Here is a 21039-nt window from a genome sequence, read left to right on the forward strand (position 1 = left end):
TACCATTACATCTGATTCCAGCTTCTCCCTCTCAAACGGCCGAGTAAAATCTATCATATTGTGGTCACTGCCCCATAAGGGTTCCTTCATCTTAAGTTCCCTAATCAAGTCTGCCTCATTACACATCACCAAATCCAGAATTGCCTGTTTCCCAGTAGGCTTTGTCACAAGCTGCTCCAAAAAATCATCTCTTAGACATTCCACAAATTCCTTTTCTTGGGATCCACTACCAACCTGATTTTCTCAGTCCACCTACACATTGAAGTCCCCCATGTTTATTGTAATATTGCCTTTTTTACATGCCTTTTCTAACTCCTGATTTATTTTCTGGCCCACATCCTGACTACTGCTAGGGGGCCTGTACATAACTCCCATCAGGGTCTTTTTACCTTTGCAATTCCGCAACTCTACCCTCAAAGAATCTATGCCTTCTGATCCTATATCGCTCCTTGCTATCGATTTAACTTCATTCCTTACTAACAATGCAACCCCGCCCCTCTGCCCATCTGCCCGTCCTTTCGATAGGACCTTCCCCTTTATCTTTGATTTTCTAATTCTCCATACAATTCTCCCTCACACTATTTAGTTTAAAGCCCCTACTATTTCCTCCCTTGCCTCACTCAACAGCCTGGGGTACATTCATCTGGCCCTGGATATTTATCTATTTTCTTTTTTTTCCATTTTTAAAATAAATTTTATAGAATCATAGAATTTACAGTGCAGAAGGAGGCCATTCGGCCCATCGAGTCTGCACCGGCTCTTGGAAAAGCACCCTACCCAAGCCCACACCTCCACCCTATCCCCATAACCCAGTAACCCCACCTAACACTAAGGGCAATTTTGGACACTAAGGGCAATTTAACATGGCCAATCCACCTAACCTGCACATCTTTGGACTGTGGGAGGAAACCGGAGCACCCGGAGGAAACCCACGCACACACTGGGAGAACGTGCAGACTCCGCACAGACAGTGACCCAAGCCGGGAATCGAACCTGTGACCCTGGAGCTGTGAAGCAATTGTGCTAACCACTATGCTACCGTGCCGCCCATAATTTTGAGTACCCAATTCATTTTTTCCAATTAAGCGAGCCCAATCCACCTACCCTGCACACCTTTGGGTTGTGGGGGCGAAACCCACGCAGACACGGGGAGAATGTGCAAACTCCACACGGACATTGACCCAGAGCCGGGATCGAACCTGGGACCTCGGCGCCGTGAGGCAGCGGTGCTAACCACTGCGCCACCGTGCGGCCCCTTAGATTTAAGCCTGCCAGACCACTCAGAACCTCCTCTCTGTCTATGTTGATCTCTTTAATTTTATCACAGTCCTTCTCCCTGATTTTTAAACCCACACTGTCCCTCTCACGAGTGAACACCAACACAAAGTATTCATTTAGAACCCAACCTCCATCCTCCGTCTCCGCACACAAATGACCACTGTGGTCATTAATGGGCCCTACTCTTTCTCTCGTTCTCCTTTTACCTTTAGTGCATCTGGCAGTATCCTTCATGTCCCCTTTTTGCTCTCCTAATTTCCTTTTGAAATTCTGTCATGCACATTCTATACGCCTCTGGGGCCTCTGCATATTTGAGCCCATGATAAACCTCCCTTTTTCTCCTGATCCAATGCTGTATACCCATCGATAACCAGGGTTCACTGCATTTGTTGGTCTTACCCTTTTTCTTTATGTTGGCCCTGCACTCTCCATATTTCCTTCCTGAATGTGTCCCACGTTCTGTCACAGGTTTACCTAAACGTGTCAGCTCCCAGTCTACTCTGGCCAAATCATATCTGAATACAAAAGTAGGGAGGTTACACTTCAGTTGTACAGGGCACTAGTGAGACCACATTTGGAGTATTGTGTACTGTATTGGTCTCCTTATCTAAGGAAGGGTGTGTGTGTTGCCCATGTGGGCTCCACCTATGGACCATTGTACTGTACTACACTGATTGTATCATGTTGGTGCCCTTGGGGGCTCCGCCCCTGGCCCCGCCCCCTTGAGGGGAGGTATATAGAGCAGCTGCCCTGTAGGCGGCTCTCACTTGCAGAGCAGTCGCAGGCAGGCACTGTTCTAGTTGATTAAAGCCACTGTTCACTTCCACTCTCTGTCTCGAGTGAATTGATGGTTGCATCAGGGGGTCACTATTTAAAAATAAAGGGTTGCTCATTTGAAACGGAGATTAGGTGAATTTTTCTCACGCAAAGGATCGTGAGTCTTTGGAACTCTCTTCCACAAAAGGTTGTGACATCAGAGTCTCTGGATATTTTTAAGGCAAAGGTGGATAGGATTTGGTAGAAAGTCACTACAGTCTGAAAAACAACTATTTGACGTGACTTGTTTTCTGTCCTTCAGCCAATTTTTTAATCCAAGTTGACAATTCCACATGTCTCAATTTTGTTAACCAGGGATGTGGTACTTTTTCAAACACTTTCTTCAAATTCATATAGACAACATTCACCACACTCCCTTCATCAACCTTCTCTGGTACTTTATCAAAATGTTCAATTAAATTAATCAAGCATGATCTCCCTGTAACAAATTCATGTTGGCTCTCCTTAATTAATGCCAATCTCTCCAAACGTCTCTTGACTATTTTTCCTGTACAGTCCCAATATCCCTCACTCAACCATTGCCAACTGTGTCTTCAGTTACCTCAGCCTGACTTTTTGGAATTCACTCCTTAAACATCTCTACCTTGCCACATCTCTCTCTTGTCCTGATTTGTCCTTACACAGGAAAAATTAGGTAAAAAAATTAACCTTATTTGTGTTATTCTAAAGGAAGTGCATAGGAACATAGGAATCAGGAGCAGGAGTAGGAAATTCAGCCCTTTGAGCCTGCTCTGCATTGAATCAGTTCATGGCCGATATCTTCCTGGTCTCAAATCCACCACCCCCCAATTCCCCAGGTCGCTTTAACTATTTTAAAAATCAGAATAAATCTATCTCCTTCTTGAAACCATTTACTGATTCAGATTCCACCGCACCATGGGGCATCGAGTTCCACAGATTCACCACCCTCTGCGAGAAGTAGTTCCTCCTCATCTCAGTTTTAAATTCAATCGCATCTCAACCTATATCTGTGACCTCTCGTTCTAGATTTCCCCACATGGGAGAACGTTTGGCCTACATTTACTTGATCAATCCGTTAGGATTTTATACACCTCGATCAGATCCCCTCTCAACCTTCTAAACTCCAGCGAGTACAAGCCCAAACTGTTTAATCTCGCCTCATTTTTTAATTCAAACTTGTATCAAAGTAGGTTACAGCAAATAAACACCCCGGGAAACATACTTCCCAACAATCAACTGTACAGTTTGTACAGATTTTTCTCCTTTTTCACCCCTCCCTCCCCATCACCCACTCCCCCACCCCCCAGCTCCTCAAACACAGTCACAAACATCCCCACCTTTTCTCAAACTCCCCTGCTGAGCCCCTTAACTCATACTTTATCTTCTCTAACTGCAGGAAGTCGTACAGGTCACCCAACCAAGCTGCTACCCCCTGTGGCGATGCCAACCGCCACTCCAGCAAAATTCGTTGCCGTGCAATCAGAGAGGCGAAGGTCACGACATCGGTCTTCCTCCGCTCCATGAGCTCCGGCTTCTCTGATACCCCAAATATCGCCACCAAAGGGTCCGAGTCCACTCCCTCCTCCTCTATCCTGGCTAAGACCGCAAACACTCCCGCCCAGAATCTTCCCAATTTTTCACAAGCCCGAAACATGTGTGCGCGATTCGCTGGCCCCCGCCCACACCTCTCACACTCATCTGCTACCTCCTGGAAGAACCCACTCATTCTCGCCCGAGTCATATGCACCCTGTGCACCACCTTAAACTGTGTCAGGCTCATCCTTGCACAAGAGGAGGTCCGGTTTATCCTTCGCAGTGCCTCACTCCATACTCCCCAATTGATCTCCCCTCCCAACTCCGCTTCCCATTTCTCCTTGATCTTCACCACCCGCTCGCCTCCCTGCTCCCCCAGCCACTTAGATATATCCCCAATTCTTCCCTCCCCTTCCGCATCTGGAAGCAGCAGTCGCTCCAGCAGGGTGTATCCCGGCAATCTAGGGAACCACCTCCAAACCTTTCGCGCAAAGTCCCTAACCTGCAGATACCTGAACTCACTGCCCCTCGGCAGCTCTACCCTCTCCCTTAGCTCCTCAGACTGGCAAACCCTTCCCCCAAATACAAATCCCTCACCTTGACCAGCCCCACTTCCCTCCACCTCCTGTATACACTATCCATCCCCCCCCCCCCCCCCCCCCCCCCCCCCCCCCCGGCTCAAACCCATGATTGTCGCACAGCGGCGTTAGCACCGACATCCCTTCCACCCTAAAATGCCTCCTCAGCTGATTCCACAAGTTCACCGTGGACTGCACCACTGGGTTCCCTGAATACCCACTCGGAGCCATTGGCAATGCTGCCGTCACCATAGCCCTCAAATTAGACCCCTTACAAGATTCCTCCTCCATCCTAGCCCACTCTACCCCTTCTCCTTCCCACCACCGCCGCACCTTGTCCACATTCGCCACCCAATAATAATGAAGCAGGTTTGGCAACGCCAACCCCCCCTGCTGCCTCTGCCTCTGTAGCAGGGTCCTCCCCACCCTCGGCACCTTCCCCGCCCATACAAAGTCAGAGATGATTGTGTCCACTTTCCGAAAAAAGGCCTTTGGTGTAAAGATCGGGAGAGCCTGAAAGATAAACAAGAACCTCGGCAGAATATTAATTTTCACCACTTGAACTCTCCCCGCCAACGTGCAGTGTATCCACCTCTAAAGATCCTCCCTGGCCTCCTCCACCAGCTTCGTTAAGTTCCACTTATGGAGCCCTGTCCATTCCCTCGCTACCTGAATCCCCAAATACCTAAACCTATCCCTCGCTACTGTAAATAGCATCCCCCCTAAATTAGCCCGCTGTGCCAGCTCATTCCCGGGAATACCTCGCTTTTCCCTACATTCAGCTTGTACCCCGAGAACCCTCCAAACCTCCCCAACAGGCCCATAATCCTTCCCATACTCTCCAACGGACCGAAACATACAGCAAGAGGTCATCGGCATAGAGCGACACCCGATGCTCCCTCTGTCCCCTCATTATCCCCTTCCACTCTGCCGATCCCCTGACAGCCATCGCCAATGGCTCTATGGCCAGCGCAAACAGCAGCGGCGACAGCGGGCACCCCTGCCTCGTACCCCTGTGTAAATCAAAGCTTTGTGAGCTCATATCATTCGTCCTCACCCTCGCTCTTGGCGCCACATACAGCAACCGCGCCCATGCCACAAATCTCGGCCCAAACCCAAACCTTCCCAAAACTTCGAACAAGTACCGCCACTCCACTCCACCCGATCAAATGCTTTCTCAGCATCCATGGACACCACCACCTCCGGTACCAGAGCTCTCGACGGATTCATCACCACATTCAACAGCCGTCTTATATTACTCGCGAGCTGCCTGCCCTTCACAAAGCCTGTTTGATCTTCTGCAACCACCCCCGGGACACAATCCTCCATCCTCCCCGCCAACAACTGAGCCAATACTTTCGTATCCGTGTTCAATAGTGATATGGGTCAATACGACCCACATTCCACCGGATCCTTCCCATTTTTTGGGATTAGTGTGATTACTGCCGGCTTCATCATCTCCGCCAGCTCCCCCTTCTCCAGTGCTTCATTAAACGCCCCCAACAGATGTGGTGCCAGTTCCGCCACAAATTCCTTATAAAATCCTGCCGGGTACCCATCCGGCCCGGGGGCCTCCCCCGACTTCATACCCCTGATACTATCCAGCACCTCACTCAGCCCCAGGGACTCCTCCAACGCCTGCCTCTTTGCTTCCTCCACCTGGGGAAATTCCAGCTCGTCCAGAAACCGTCCCATGTCCCCCTCCTCTCCCCCTGGGTCTGCCTCATAAAGTCCCTGGTAATACTCTCTAAATGCCTCATTTATCTTCCCTGGCTCTGACACCACATCCCCAGCCCCAGTCCGGATCTTCAATATTTCCCTGGACGCGGCCTGCCTCCGCAGCTGGTGCACCAGCATGCGGCTCGCCTTCTCCCCATACCCGTATTGCACCCCTCTTGCCCTACGCAGTTGCCCTACCGCCCTCCCCGTTGTCAGCCTATCAAATTGCCCCTGCAACCTTTTCCTCCTCGCCAATCCCTCCACGGTGGGCACCCTCGAATATTCCCTGTCCACCTCCACTATCTCGCTCACTAGACGGTCATGTTCCGCCCTCCTTTCCTTATTCGCACAAACCGTAAATGAGATAATTTCTCCCTGGACCACTGCCTTCAGTGCTTCCCAAAAACTGCCCGCCGACACCTCCCCATTCTGATTGAACTCCACATAATCCCTAATCACCAACCGCACCTTATCACAAAAACCGGCATCCGCCAACAACCCCGAGTCCAACCTCCACCCCGGCCTCTGCTCTCGTCCCGTACTGAACCGAATATCCAGCCAGTGGGGTGCATGGTCCGAGATAACTATCCCCACATACTCTGCCCCCTCCACCCCAACCAAAATCTCCTGACTCACTGCGAAGTAATCAATCCTCGAATACACCTTATAGACGTGTGAAAATAAGGAATACTCCCTTCCCCCTGTGTTCTGAAAGTGCCATGGATCCACCCATCCTCTCCATAAACACCCCCAGCTCCCTTGCCATTTGTACCCTACCCATCGACCTGGGGCTTGATCTATCCACCCTCGGCTCCAGGACACAGTTAAAATCTCCTCCCATGATCAACTGGTACGTGGCCAAATCCGGGATTGCTGCCAGTAACCCCCACATAAAACCCACATCATCCCAATTTGGGGCATACACATTTACCAACACTACCGGTGCCCCTTCCAATACCCCACTCCCAATCACATATCTCCCACCTGGCTCCCTCGCCTCCTTCGCACTCACAAATCCCATTTTTTTGCTCATTAAAATCGCCACACCTCTCGATTTCAAATCAAACCCCGAGTGAAAAACCTGCCCGACCCACCCCTCCCTTAACCTAACCTGGTCCTTCACACGGAGGTGTGTCTCCTGCAGAAAGACCACCCCCGCTTTCAAGCTCCTGAGGTGCGGGAACACCCGCGACCTTTTAACCGGCCCATTCAGTCCCCAGACGTTCCACGTCACCAACCTTAGCGGAGGCTTGCGCCTCCAATCCCCTCTACCGTCCATCATCTTCCCCACTTAACTCCTGCCCCTTTAATTCCACTCTGTACCTAGCCCATCCCAGATGGCCCCTTTCTTCGCCCTTGACCATGTCATCTCTCACCTCCTGCCGCATCGCAGAAACCCCCCTCCCCCCTTTTCCCCTTGCCTTCTTCCCCCCCCACTTCCCCTTTCCCCCCTCCCCCCAGCCACCCTTCTTGGCCTTCTCCCCCACCACCTCACGTCCGTTCACCAGCATAACCTGCTAGCACGGCTGCCCCTGCCCAAAGGCACATCCTAATGACCTCCCCACTGCTCAGCTCAAAGAAGAAGGCCTCCTGCTGGCCTTACCCTCGCCCTCCCAAACAAGGACTTCTCCTGAACCCCAGGTTGCCTTCTCCAAAAGCAAACAAACAGATGTTAAACACAAACAGGAGGGGGGATGGGAACATCCAACCCCACAAAACCTACAACTCCGGACAATCTCAACATTGAACAGAACCCCCCCCCCACCACCCACCCACAAAAAAAGGCGAAAATCCCCCAATCCCTACACCCACTTCAAACATGCTCCCGACCCTTACAAAGTGCCAGCACCCCGGTTCCCAAACATTGTCCACTCAGTTCTCCCCCAGTTTATGCTCCTTAATGAATTCTTCGGCCGCTTCTGGGGTCTTGAAATAATACTCCCGGCCTCCGAACGTCACCCATAACTTCACCGGGTAGAGCACCCCAAACCTGACCTGCCGCCGGTACAGCAGCGCCTTGGCCTTGTTGAAACCTGCGCGCCGTTTTGCCAACTTAGCTCCGATGTCCTGATAAATTCGGACGTTATTTCCCTCCCAGTCGCAGCTACGCTTCTCCCTGGCCCATCGCACAATTTTCTCTTTCTCCACAAATTTATGGAGTCTCATGATCACCACCCACGGCGGGTCCCCAGCTCTAGGCTTTTGCCTCAGAGACCTATGCGCTCGGTCCATTTCAGGTGCCTTATGTAGCACCCCTTCTGCCACCAGTCCCGCCAGCATCCTCGAGACGTACCTCGTGGCACTCACACCTTCCACTCCTTCAGGCAGGCCCACTATTCGCAGGTTCTGCCTTCTCGAGGCATTCTCCTACCCTTCCACCTTTGCCCTCAATGTTTTACAGAGGTCTCCGAGGAGCCCCACCTCCGCCTCCAGAGCACCACACGATGGCTGTGGTCCGAGATCACTCCTTCAACCTCCCGAATCTGCGACCCCTGCACCTCCAAACACCTCTCCATCCGCTCCAAAGTGCTCTTCAGGGATGCCACAGCTTCTGCAATGGCCTTTGCATGATCCTCATGCATTTCTTTCCTCTGTTTATGGAATTCCTCCTTGATAAAAGTCATCAGTTCCTGTATCTGGGGCCTTACAGCTTGCCCCTCCCCCACCTGCATGCTGGAAGAGATTGTCTGTGAAGCACAAGACTGTTTCAACTTTCCAGCCAAACCTCTCACTGTTTTCTGCCGGGTCCGGTGATCAGAAGACTTCCCATTCCAGGGGTAAACTACTCCTCTAACATTCACCTCGGCCTTTTCATCAAAACTCCACCCGGATCTGGGTAAAAAGAGCCCTTTTCTGTGACTTTGAACAGGAACAGCCCTTTATGTGACCAATCACTCCATGGTCACAAGCGGAAGTTCTTAATCTCTCCTCATACGTCAACCCTTTCATCCCCGCGATCAATCTGGTGACCCTCCTCTGAACGGCCTCCAATGCCCCCACACCCTTCCTCAAATAAAGAGACCAAAACTGGACACAATACTCCAGATGGGGTCTCACCAATGCCCTATACAATTACAACACATCTCCATTTTTATACTCCAGTCCTTTTGCAATAAACGCTAACATTTAATTTGCCTTTTAGCCTGCATGCTGACTTTCTGCGATTCATGAACAAAGACTCCCAGATCCCTCTGCCCAGATGCATTTTGAATCTACTTTCCATTTAGATAATAATTTGCCCTTCTATTTTTTCGGCCAAAATGGATAACCTCACACTTATCCACAATAAACTCCATCTATATCCGTCTGAAAAATCTTTATATCTTCTTCACTGTCTGCTTTCCCGCCTATTTTAGTATCATCCGCAAATTTTGCTGTGTTACACTCTGTCACTGCTTGCAGATCAAGTGCAGGAACAGAGAGGCCTGGGGTGTGCAGACAAGAATCTTTCAAGAACAATACAGCACAGGATCAGGCCCTTCGGCCCTCCAAGCCTGTACCAGTCATGATACCAATCTTTGCCAAAGCCCTCAGCACTTCCTTGTGCCGTATCCCTCGATACCCATCCTATCCATGTGTTTGTCAAGATGCCTTTTGAACGCCACTAATGTATCTGCTTCCACAACCTCTCCTGGCAACGCGTTCCAGGCACTCACCGCCCTCTGTGTAATAAACCAGCCTCACACATCTCCTCTAAACTTTGCCCCACGGACCTTAAACCTATGCCCCCTGGTGACTGACCCCTCCACCCTGGGAAAGAGTGCCTGCCCATCCACTCTATCCATGCCCCTCATAATCTTGTAGACCTCTATCAGGTCACCCCTCAACCTCCGTCTTTCTAATGAAAACAGTTTGAGTCTATTCAGCCTCTCCACATAGCTAACACCTTCCAGACCAGGCAACATCCTGGTAAACCTCCTCTGCACCCTCTCCAAAGTCTCCACATCTTTCGGGTTGTGTGCCGACCAGAATTGTGTGCAATATTCCCAGTGCGGCCTTACCAAGGTTCTATACAACTGCAGCGTGACTTGCCAGTTTTTATACTCGATGCCCCGTTCAATGAAGGCAAGCATTCCGTGTGCTTTCTTGACTACCTTGTCCACTTGTGTTGCCACCTTCAACGATCTGTGGACCTGCACACCCAGATCTCTCTGACTTTCTATATTCCTAAGAGTTTTACCATTTACGGTATATAAGTAATTAGCAAAATCCGGTTTTAAAACCATTGCACTGCGAGTTATTATGGATGAAAAGGTGGTGGAAGCTGATTCATTAATAATTTCCAAATCTGGATAAATACCTGAAGGGAGAAACCTCACAGGGCTTTGAGCAGGAGAAGTAGCGGTCACCTGGAAAGCTCTTCAAAGGGCTGGCACAGAAAATGATGGGCTGAATGGACTCCTTCTGTACTCTATCATTCCAGCTGCCAAAGGGCAGCACGGTAGCATTGTGGATAGCACAATTGCTTCACAGCTCCAGGGTCCCAGGTTCGATTCCGGCTTGGGTCACTGTCTGTGCGGAGTCTGCACGTCCTCCCCGTGTGTACGCGGGTTTCCTCCGGGTGCTCCGGGTTCCTCCCACAGTCCAAAGATGTGCAGGTTAGGTGGATTGGCCATGATAAATTGCCGTTAGTGTCCAAAATTGCCCTTAGTGTTGGGTGGGGTTGGGTGAGGTTACTGGGTTATGGGGATAGGGTGGAGGTGTTGACCTTGGGTAGGGTGCTCTTTCCAAGAGCCGGTGCAGACTCGATGGGCTGAATGGCCTCCTTCTACACTGTAAATTCTATGTAAAAAAATCACTCGATGGCTCAAAGTCAAACTTTGTTTGATCGAGCTCCTGATATGTGCCTTTGGACATTTTGCTACGTTAAAGGTGCTATATATATAAATGCAAGTTGTTGTTGCATGAGGTCTTCCTCTGAGGATGCACATTACTAGAGTATTGGGAGTGTCACCCAGTACTGCTGCTGGTGTCTCAACCATCTGCAGCGGTGCCACCTTCGGCTTGGTGATTGGGTTTCTACGGCTCGTTCTGATAGGTTGAACTCTCCGATATCAGTCTAACTGTGTTGTAGTTTACCGTGTGTTAATGTGATGATTTAACGTGCCCGCTCTCTCTTTCTCCCCTACAGAAATCTAACGAAGTCCTTTCTCAGTAAGTTTCATTCAGCCGCATGGTAAATAATTGATGCTCCTCGGGCAAATATGTCTGCTCATTGGGTTATTAAATTTAATGAAGTTATTTGACTCTATTTACGGTCCAATTTCAGACAGGTCCAATCCTGGCTTCCAGCTCCACTTCCAGATCATATATACAGATGTCAGTCCCATATCCTATATCGAAGAATCAGTTCTGGGTCATAAATACAGGCATCAGTCACAGATCCTATATTGAGGTATCAGTCCGGGAACTTATATATAGGCATCAGTCACAGATCCTATGGAAAGGAATCAGTCCCGGATCATATATGCAGGCATCAGTCACAGATCCTATATCGAGGTATCAGTCTGGGAACATATATATAGGCATCAGTCGCAGATCCTATGTAAAGGAATCAGTCCCGGTCATATATACAGGCATCAGTCCCAGAGCATATATACTGATGTCACTCCCAATCACAAAGACAGACAATAGCCCCAGTTCATATACAGGGAGGTCTGTTCCAAATTCTAGACACAGACTTCAGTCCCAGATCCTAAATACGGGCATCAGTCCCAGAGCATATATACAGGCATCAGTCCCAGAGCATATATACAGGCATCAGTCCCAGAGCATATATACAGGCATCAGTCCCAGAGCATATATACAGGCATCAGTCCCAGAGCATATATACAGGCATCAGTCCCAGAGCATTTCCTGATGCCAGTCCTAATCACAAAGACAGACATTAGTCCCAGATCCTATGTACAGGTATTAGTCTCAGGTCCTATAGACAGGCATCTATCCTATATATAGGTGTCAGTCCCAGAGCCTATATATAGGCATCAGTCCCGGATCATATACAGAGACATCTGTCACAAATCCAATACACAGACTTCAGGCCCAGATCCTATATATAGGCATCAATTCCAAACAGCATATACAAATGTCAGTCCAGAACCCTAGGTATAGGCACCAATCCCAGATCCCTGTACAGACACAGTTCCAGATCCAATATACAGACATCAATCCTTGATCCCTTATCATGCATCAGTTACAGATCCTATATTCAGGCAACAGTCCCAGATCCCAGACACTTTAAAAAATATATATTTTTATTAAGAATTTTTCAATAACAGTATTTTCCACCTTACAAACAAACCCGCCCCCCCGCCCCCCCCCGTAACAAAGAAAAGAAAAGAACTCGCGTGGCAAGACATGAACATGGCAAGTCAATAAAATACAGAACTTTGTACAATGGATTCTTCCCGTACATGTCAGTTTCCGGATCATTCATGTGCTTTCTTGCTGCAGATCCCATACACAGGCAACAGTCCCAGATCCCAGACAAAGGCATCAGTTACAGCTCCCATATACAGGTGACAGTCCCAGGTCCCATACACAGGCGACAGTCTCAGATCCCAGACACAGGCGACAGTCCCAGGTCCTATACACAGGCATCAGTCCCAGATCCCATACACAGGCGACAGTCAAGATCCCAGATGCAGGCAACAGTCCCAGATCCCATACACAGGCATCAGTTACAGATCCAATATTCAGGAGGCATTTACAGATCCCAAACACAGGCGACAGTCCCAGATCCCATACATAGGCATCAGTCCCAGATTCCAGACGCAGACGACAGTCCCAGATCCCATACACAGGCACCAGTCCCAGATCCCAGACACAGGCGACAGTTCCTGATCCCATACACAGGTTACAGTCCCAAATCCCATACACAGGCAACAATCCCAGATCCCATACACAGGCGGCAGTTCCAGATGCCTTACACAGGCGATTATCCAAGATCCCAGACACAGGCAACAGTCCTAGATCCCATACACAGGCATCACGCCCAGATCCCGTACACAGGCGACAGTCCCAGATTCCATATACAGGCGACAGTCCCAGATCCCATACACAGGCGGCAGTCTCAGATCCCAGACACAGGCGACAGTCCCAGATCATATACACAGGCGACAGTCCCAGATCCCATACGCAGGCGACAGTCTCAGATCTCGTACACAGGCGACAGTCCCAGATCCCAGACACAGGCGACAGTCCCAGATCCCAGACACAGGCGACAGTCCCAGATCCCAGACACAGGCGACAGTCCCAGATCCCATACACAGGCAACAGTCACAGATCCCATACACAGGCGACAGTCCAGATCCCATATACAGGCGACAGTCCAGATCCCATACACAGGCGACAGTCTCAGATCCCAGATACAGGCGACAGTCCCAGATCCCATACACTGGCGACAGTCCCAGATCTCAGACAAAGGTGACAGTCCCAGATCCCGTACACAGGCGACGGTCCCAGATCCCAGGCACAGGCGACAGTCCCAGATCCCACACACAGGTGACAGTCCCAGATCCCAGACACAGGCGACAGTCCCCGGTCCCATACACAGGCATCAGTCCCAGATCGCATACACAGGCGACAGTCCCAGATCCTAGACACAGGCAACTGTCCTAGATCCCACACAGGCATCAGTCCCAGATCCGATACACAGGCGACAGTCCCTGATCCCAGACACAGGCGACAGTCCCAGATCCTATACACAGGCGACAGTCCCAGATCCCAGACACAGACGACAGTCCCAGATCGCGTACACAGGCGACAGTCCCAGATCCCATACACAGGCGACAGTCCCAGATCCCATACACAGGCATCAGTCCCAGATCCCATACACAGGCATCAGTCCCAGAGCCCATACACAGGCGACGGTCCCAGATCCCATACTCAGGCGACAGTCCCAGATCCCATACACAGGCGACAGTCCCAGATCCCATACACAGGCGATAGTCTCAGATCCCAGACACAGGCGACAGTCCCAGGTCCCATACACAGGCATCAGTCCCAAATCCCATACACAGGCGACAGTCAAGATCCCAGATGCAGGCAACAGTCCCAGATCCCATACACAGGCATCAGTTACAGATCCAATATTCAGGAGGCATTTACAGATCCCATACACAGGCGACAGTCCCAGATCCCATACATAGGCATCAGTCCCAGATCCCAGACGCAGACGACAGTCCCAGATCCCATACACAGGCATCAGTCCCAGATCCCAGACACAGGCGACAGTTCCTGATCCCATACGCAGGTTACAGTCCCAAATCCCATACACAGGCAACAATCCCAGATCCCATACACAGGCGGCAGTTCCAGATCCCTTACACAGGCGATTATCCAAGATCCCAGACACAGGCAACAGTCCTAGATCCCATACACAGGCGGCAGTCTCAGATCCCATACACAGGCGACAGTCCCAGATTCCATATACAGGCGACAGACCCAGATCCCATACACAGGCGGCACTCTCAGATCCCAGACACAGGCGACAGTCCCAGATCCTATACACAGGCGACAGTCCCAGATCCCAGACACTTTAAAAAATATATATTTTTATTAAGAATTTTTCAATAACAGTATTTTCCACCTTACAAACAAACCCGCCCCCCCGCCCCCCCCGTAACAAAGAAAAGAAAAGAACTCGCGTGGCAAGACATGAACATGGCAAGTCAATAAAATACAGAACTTTGTACAATGGATTCTTCCCGTACATGTCAGTTTCCGGATCATTCATGTGCTTTCTTGCTGCAGATCCCATACACAGGCAACAGTCCCAGATCCCAGACAAAGGCATCAGTTACAGCTCCCATATACAGGTGACAGTCCCAGGTCCCATACACAGGCGACAGTCTCAGATCCCAGACACAGGCGACAGTCCCAGGTCCTATACACAGGCATCAGTCCCAGATCCCATACACAGGCGACAGTCAAGATCCCAGATGCAGGCAACAGTCCCAGATCCCATACACAGGCATCAGTTACAGATCCAATATTCAGGAGGCATTTACAGATCCCAAACACAGGCGACAGTCCCAGATCCCATACATAGGCATCAGTCCCAGATTCCAGACGCAGACGACAGTCCCAGATCCCATACACAGGCACCAGTCCCAGATCCCAGACACAGGCGACAGTTCCTGATCCCATACACAGGTTACAGTCCCAAATCCCATACACAGGCAACAATCCCAGATCCCATACACAGGCGGCAGTTCCAGATGCCTTACACAGGCGATTATCCAAGATCCCAGACACAGGCAACAGTCCTAGATCCCATACACAGGCATCACGCCCAGATCCCGTACACAGGCGACAGTCCCAGATTCCATATACAGGCGACAGTCCCAGATCCCATACACAGGCGGCAGTCTCAGATCCCAGACACAGGCGACAGTCCCAGATCATATACACAGGCGACAGTCCCAGATCCCATACGCAGGCGACAGTCTCAGATCTCGTACACAGGCGACAGTCCCAGATCCCAGACACAGGCGACAGTCCCAGATCCCAGACACAGGCGACAGTCCCAGATCCCAGACACAGGCGACAGTCCCAGATCCCATACACAGGCAACAGTCACAGATCCCATACACAGGCGACAGTCCAGATCCCATATACAGGCGACAGTCCAGATCCCATACACAGGCGACAGTCTCAGATCCCAGATACAGGCGACAGTCCCAGATCCCATACACTGGCGACAGTCCCAGATCTCAGACAAAGGTGACAGTCCCAGATCCCGTACACAGGCGACGGTCCCAGATCCCAGGCACAGGCGACAGTCCCAGATCCCACACACAGGTGACAGTCCCAGATCCCAGACACAGGCGACAGTCCCCGGTCCCATACACAGGCATCAGTCCCAGATCGCATACACAGGCGACAGTCCCAGATCCTAGACACAGGCAACTGTCCTAGATCCCACACAGGCATCAGTCCCAGATCCGATACACAGGCGACAGTCCCTGATCCCAGACACAGGCGACAGTCCCAGATCCTATACACAGGCGACAGTCCCAGATCCCAGACACAGACGACAGTCCCAGATCGCGTACACAGGCGACAGTCCCAGATCCCATACACAGGCGACAGTCCCAGATCCCATACACAGGCATCAGTCCCAGATCCCATACACAGGCATCAGTCCCAGAGCCCATACACAGGCGACGGTCCCAGATCCCATACTCAGGCGACAGTCCCAGATCCCATACACAGGCGACAGTCCCAGATCCCATACACAGGCGATAGTCTCAGATCCCAGACACAGGCGACAGTCCCAGGTCCCATACACAGGCATCAGTCCCAAATCCCATACACAGGCGACAGTCAAGATCCCAGATGCAGGCAACAGTCCCAGATCCCATACACAGGCATCAGTTACAGATCCAATATTCAGGAGGCATTTACAGATCCCATACACAGGCGACAGTCCCAGATCCCATACATAGGCATCAGTCCCAGATCCCAGACGCAGACGACAGTCCCAGATCCCATACACAGGCATCAGTCCCAGATCCCAGACACAGGCGACAGTTCCTGATCCCATACGCAGGTTACAGTCCCAAATCCCATACACAGGCAACAATCCCAGATCCCATACACAGGCGGCAGTTCCAGATCCCTTACACAGGCGATTATCCAAGATCCCAGACACAGGCAACAGTCCTAGATCCCATACACAGGCGGCAGTCTCAGATCCCATACACAGGCGACAGTCCCAGATTCCATATACAGGCGACAGACCCAGATCCCATACACAGGCGGCACTCTCAGATCCCAGACACAGGCGACAGTCCCAGATCCTATACACAGGCGACAGTCCCAGATCCCATACGCAGGCGACAGTCCCAGATCCCATACACAGGCAACAGTCCCAGATCCCATACACAGGCGACAGTCCAGATCCCATATACAGGCGACAGTCCAGATCCCATACACAGGCGACAGTCCCAGATCTCAGACAAAGGTGACAGTCCCAGATCCCGTACACAGGCGACAGTCCCAGATCCCAGGCACAGGCGACAGTCCCAGATCTCCCACACAGGTGACAGTCCCAGATCCCAGACACAGGCGACAGTCCCCGGTCCCATACACAGGCATCAGTCCCAGATCGCATACACAGGCGACAGTCCCAGATGCTAGACACAGGCAACTGTCCTAGATCCCACACAGGCATCAGTCCCAGATCCGATACACAGGCGACAGTCCCTGATTCCAGACACAGGCGACAGTCCCAGATCCTATACACAGGCGACAGTACCAGATCCCAGACACAGGCGACAGTCCCAGATCCCGTACACTGGCGACAGTCCCATATCCCATACACAGGCGACAGTCCCAGATCCCATACACAGGCATCAGTCCCAGATCCCATACACAGGCATCAGTCCCAGAGCCCATGCACAGGCGACGGTCCAAGATCCCATACTCAGGCGACAGTCCCAGATCCCATACACAGGCGACAGTCCCAGATCCCATACACAGGCGATAGTCCCAGATCCCAGACACAGGCGACAGTCCCAGATCCCAGACACAGGCGACAGTCCCAGATCCCTTACACAGGCGACAGTCCCAGATCCCAGACATAGGCGACAGTCCCAGATCCCATACACAGGCGACAGTCCCAGATCCCAGACATAGGCGACAGTCCCAGATCCCAGACATAGGCGACAGTCCCAGATCCCATACACAGGCGACAGTCCCAGATCCCAGACGCAGGCGACAGTCCCAGATGCCATAGGCAAGCGACAGTCCCAGATCCCAGACACAGGCGACAGTCCGAGATGCCATGCACAGGCATCAGTTCCAGATCCCATACACAGGTGACAGTCCCAGATCCCAGACACAGGCGACAGTCCCAGATCCCAGACACAGGCGACAGTCCCAGATCCCATACACAGGCGACAGTCCCAAATCCCAGACATAGGCGACAGTCCCAGATCCCATACACAGGCGACAGTCCCAGATCCCAGACGCAGACGACAGTCCCAGATGCCATAGGCAAGCGACAGTCCCAGATCCCAGACACAGGCGACAGTCCCAGATCCTATACACAGGCGACAGTCCCAGATCCCAGACACAGGCGACAGTCCAAGATCCCGTACACAGGCGACAGTCCCAGATCCCATACACAGGCGACAGTCCCAGATCCCGTACACAGGCGACAGTCCCAGATCCCAGGCACAGGTGACAGTCCCAGCTCCCACACACAGGTGACAGTCCCAGATCCCAGACACAGGTGACAGTCCCCGGTCCCAAACACAGGCATCAGCTCCAGATCCCATACACAGGCAACTGTCCTAGATCCCACACAGGCATCAGTCCCAGATCCGATACACAGACGACAGTCCCTGATCCCAGACACAGGCGACAGTCCCAGATCCTATACACAGACGACAGTCCCAGATCGCAGACACAGGCGACAGTCCCAGATCCCGTACACAGGCGACAGTCCCAAATCCCAGACACAGGCGACAGTCCCAGATCCCATACACAGGCGACAGTCCCAGATCCCATACACAGGCATCAGTCCCAGATCCCATACACAGGCATCAGTCCCAGAGCCCATACACAGGCGACGGTCCCAGATCCCATACTCAGGCGACTGTCCCAGATCCCATACACAGGCGACAGTCCCAGTTCCCATACACAGGCGACAGTCCCAGTTCCCATACACAGGCGATAGTCCCAGATCCCAGACACAGGCGACAGTCCCAGATCCCAGACACAGATGACTGTCCCAGGTCCCATACACAGACGACAGTCCCAGATGCCATATACAGGCGACAGTCCCAGATCCCAGACACAGGCGACAGTCCCAGATCCTATACACAGGCGACAGTCCCAGATCCCATACGCAGGCGACAGTCTCAGATCTCGTACACAGGCGACAGTCCCAGATCCCAGACACAGGCGACAGTCCCAGATCCCAGACACAGGCGACAGTCCCAGATCCCATACACAGGCAACAATCCCAGATCCCATACACAGGCGACAGTCCAGATCCCATATACAGGCGACAGTCCAGATCCCATACACAGACGACAGTCTCAGATCCCAGATACAGGCGACAGTCCCAGATCCCATACACTGGCGACAGTCCCAGATCTCAGACAAAGGTGACAGTCCCAGATCCCGTACACAGGCGACAGTCCCAGATCCCAGGCACAGGCGACAGTCCCAGATCCCACACACAGGTGACAGTCCCAGATCCCAGACACAGGCGACAGTCCCCGGTCCCATACACAGGCATCAGTCCCAGATCGCATACACAGGCGACAGTCCCAGATGCTAGACACAGGCAACTGTCCTAGATCCCACACAGGCATCAGTCCCAGATCCGATACACAGGCGACAGTCCCTGATCCCAGACACAGGCGACAGTCCCAGATCCTATACACAGGCGACAGTCCCAGATCCCAGACACAGGCGACAGTCCCAGATCCCGTACACTGGCGACAGTCCCAGATCCCATACACAGGCGACAGTCCCAGATCCCATACACAGGCATCAGTCCCAGATCCCATACACAGGCATCAGTCCCAGAGCCCATACACAGGCGACGGTCCCAGATCCCATACTCAGGCGACAGTCCCAGATCCCGTACACTGGCGACAGTCCCAGATCCCATACACAGGCGACAGTCCCAGATCCCATACACAGGCATCAGTCCCAGATCCCATACACAGGCATCAGTCCCAGAGCCCATGCACAGGCGACGGTCCAAGATCCCATACTCAGGCGACAGTCCCAGATCCCATACACAGGCGACAGTCCCAGATCCCATACACAGGCGATAGTCCCAGATCCCAGACACAGGCGACAGTACCAGATCCCAGACACAGGCGACAGTCCCAGATCCCATACACAGGCGACAGTCCCAGATCCCAGACATAGGCGACAGTCCCAGATCCCATACACAGGCGACAGTCCCAGATCCCAGACGCAGGCGACAGTCCCAGATGCCATAGGCAAGCGACAGTCCCAGATCCCAGACACAGGCGACAGTCCGAGATGCCATGCACAGGCATCAGTTCCAGATCCCATACACAGGTGACAGTCCCAGATCCCAGACACAGGCGACAGTCCCAGATCCCAGACACAGGCGACAGTCCCAGATCCCATACACAGGCGACAGTCCCAAATCCCAGACATAGGCGACAGTCCCAGATCCCATACACAGGCGACAGTCCCAGATCCCAGACGCAGACGACAGTCCCAGATGCCATAGGCAAGCGACAGTCCCAGATCCCAGACACAGGCGACAGTCCCAGATCCTATACACAGGCGACAGTCCCAGATCCCAGACACAGGCGACAGTCCAAGATCCCGTACACAGGCGACAGTCCCAGATCCCATACACAGGCGACAGTCCCAGATCCCGTACACAGGCGACAGTCCCAGATCCCAGGCACAGGTGACAGTCCCAGCTCCCACACACAGGTGACAGTCCCAGATCCCAGACACAGGTGACAGTCTCCGGTCCCAAACACAGGCATCAGCTCCAGATCCCATACACAGGCAACTGTCCTAGATCCCACACAGGCATCAGTCCCAGATCCGATACACAGACGACAGTCCCTGATCCCAGACACAGGCGACAGTCCCAGATCCTATACACAGACGACAGTCCCAGATCGCAGACACAGGCGACAGTCCCAGATCCCGTACACAGGCGACAGTCCCAAATCCCAGACACAGGCGACAGTCCCAGATCCCATACACAGGCGACAGTCCCAGATCCCATACACAGGCATCAGTCCCAGATCCCATACACAGGCATCAGTCCCAGAGCCCATACACAGGCGACGGTCCCAGATCCCATACTCAGGCGACTGTCCCAGATCCCATACACAGGCGACAGTCCCAGTTCCCATACACAGGCGACAGTCCCAGTTCCCATACACAGGCGATAGTCCCAGATCCCAGACACAGGCGACAGTCCCAGATCCCAGACACAGACGACAGTCCCAGATGCCATATACAGGCGACAGTCCCAGATCCCATACACAGGCGGCAGTCTCAGATCCCAGACACAGGCGACAGTCCCAGATCCTATACACAGGCGACAGTCCCAGATCCCATACGCAGGCGACAGTCTCAGATCTCGTACACAGGCGACAGTCCCAGA

At 52.2% G+C, this 21039-nt stretch overlaps 1 protein-coding gene across 1 annotated transcript in view; it reads left to right on the forward strand.

Annotated features, from left to right (window-relative positions):
• Positions 1-21039, forward strand: part of LOC140425677 (tripartite motif-containing protein 5-like) — an 83671-nt gene that overhangs the window by 46282 nt on the left and 16350 nt on the right. Inside the window, exon 4 of the mRNA XM_072510173.1 lies at positions 11038-11060. Coding sequence (XP_072366274.1) covers positions 11038-11060 — 23 coding nt within the window. The remainder of the gene's footprint in view (positions 1-11037; positions 11061-21039) is intronic.

Source organism: Scyliorhinus torazame, chromosome 6 (genome assembly GCF_047496885.1).
Source record: "Scyliorhinus torazame isolate Kashiwa2021f chromosome 6, sScyTor2.1, whole genome shotgun sequence".
Classification (NCBI taxonomy): domain Eukaryota; kingdom Metazoa; phylum Chordata; class Chondrichthyes; order Carcharhiniformes; family Scyliorhinidae; genus Scyliorhinus; species Scyliorhinus torazame.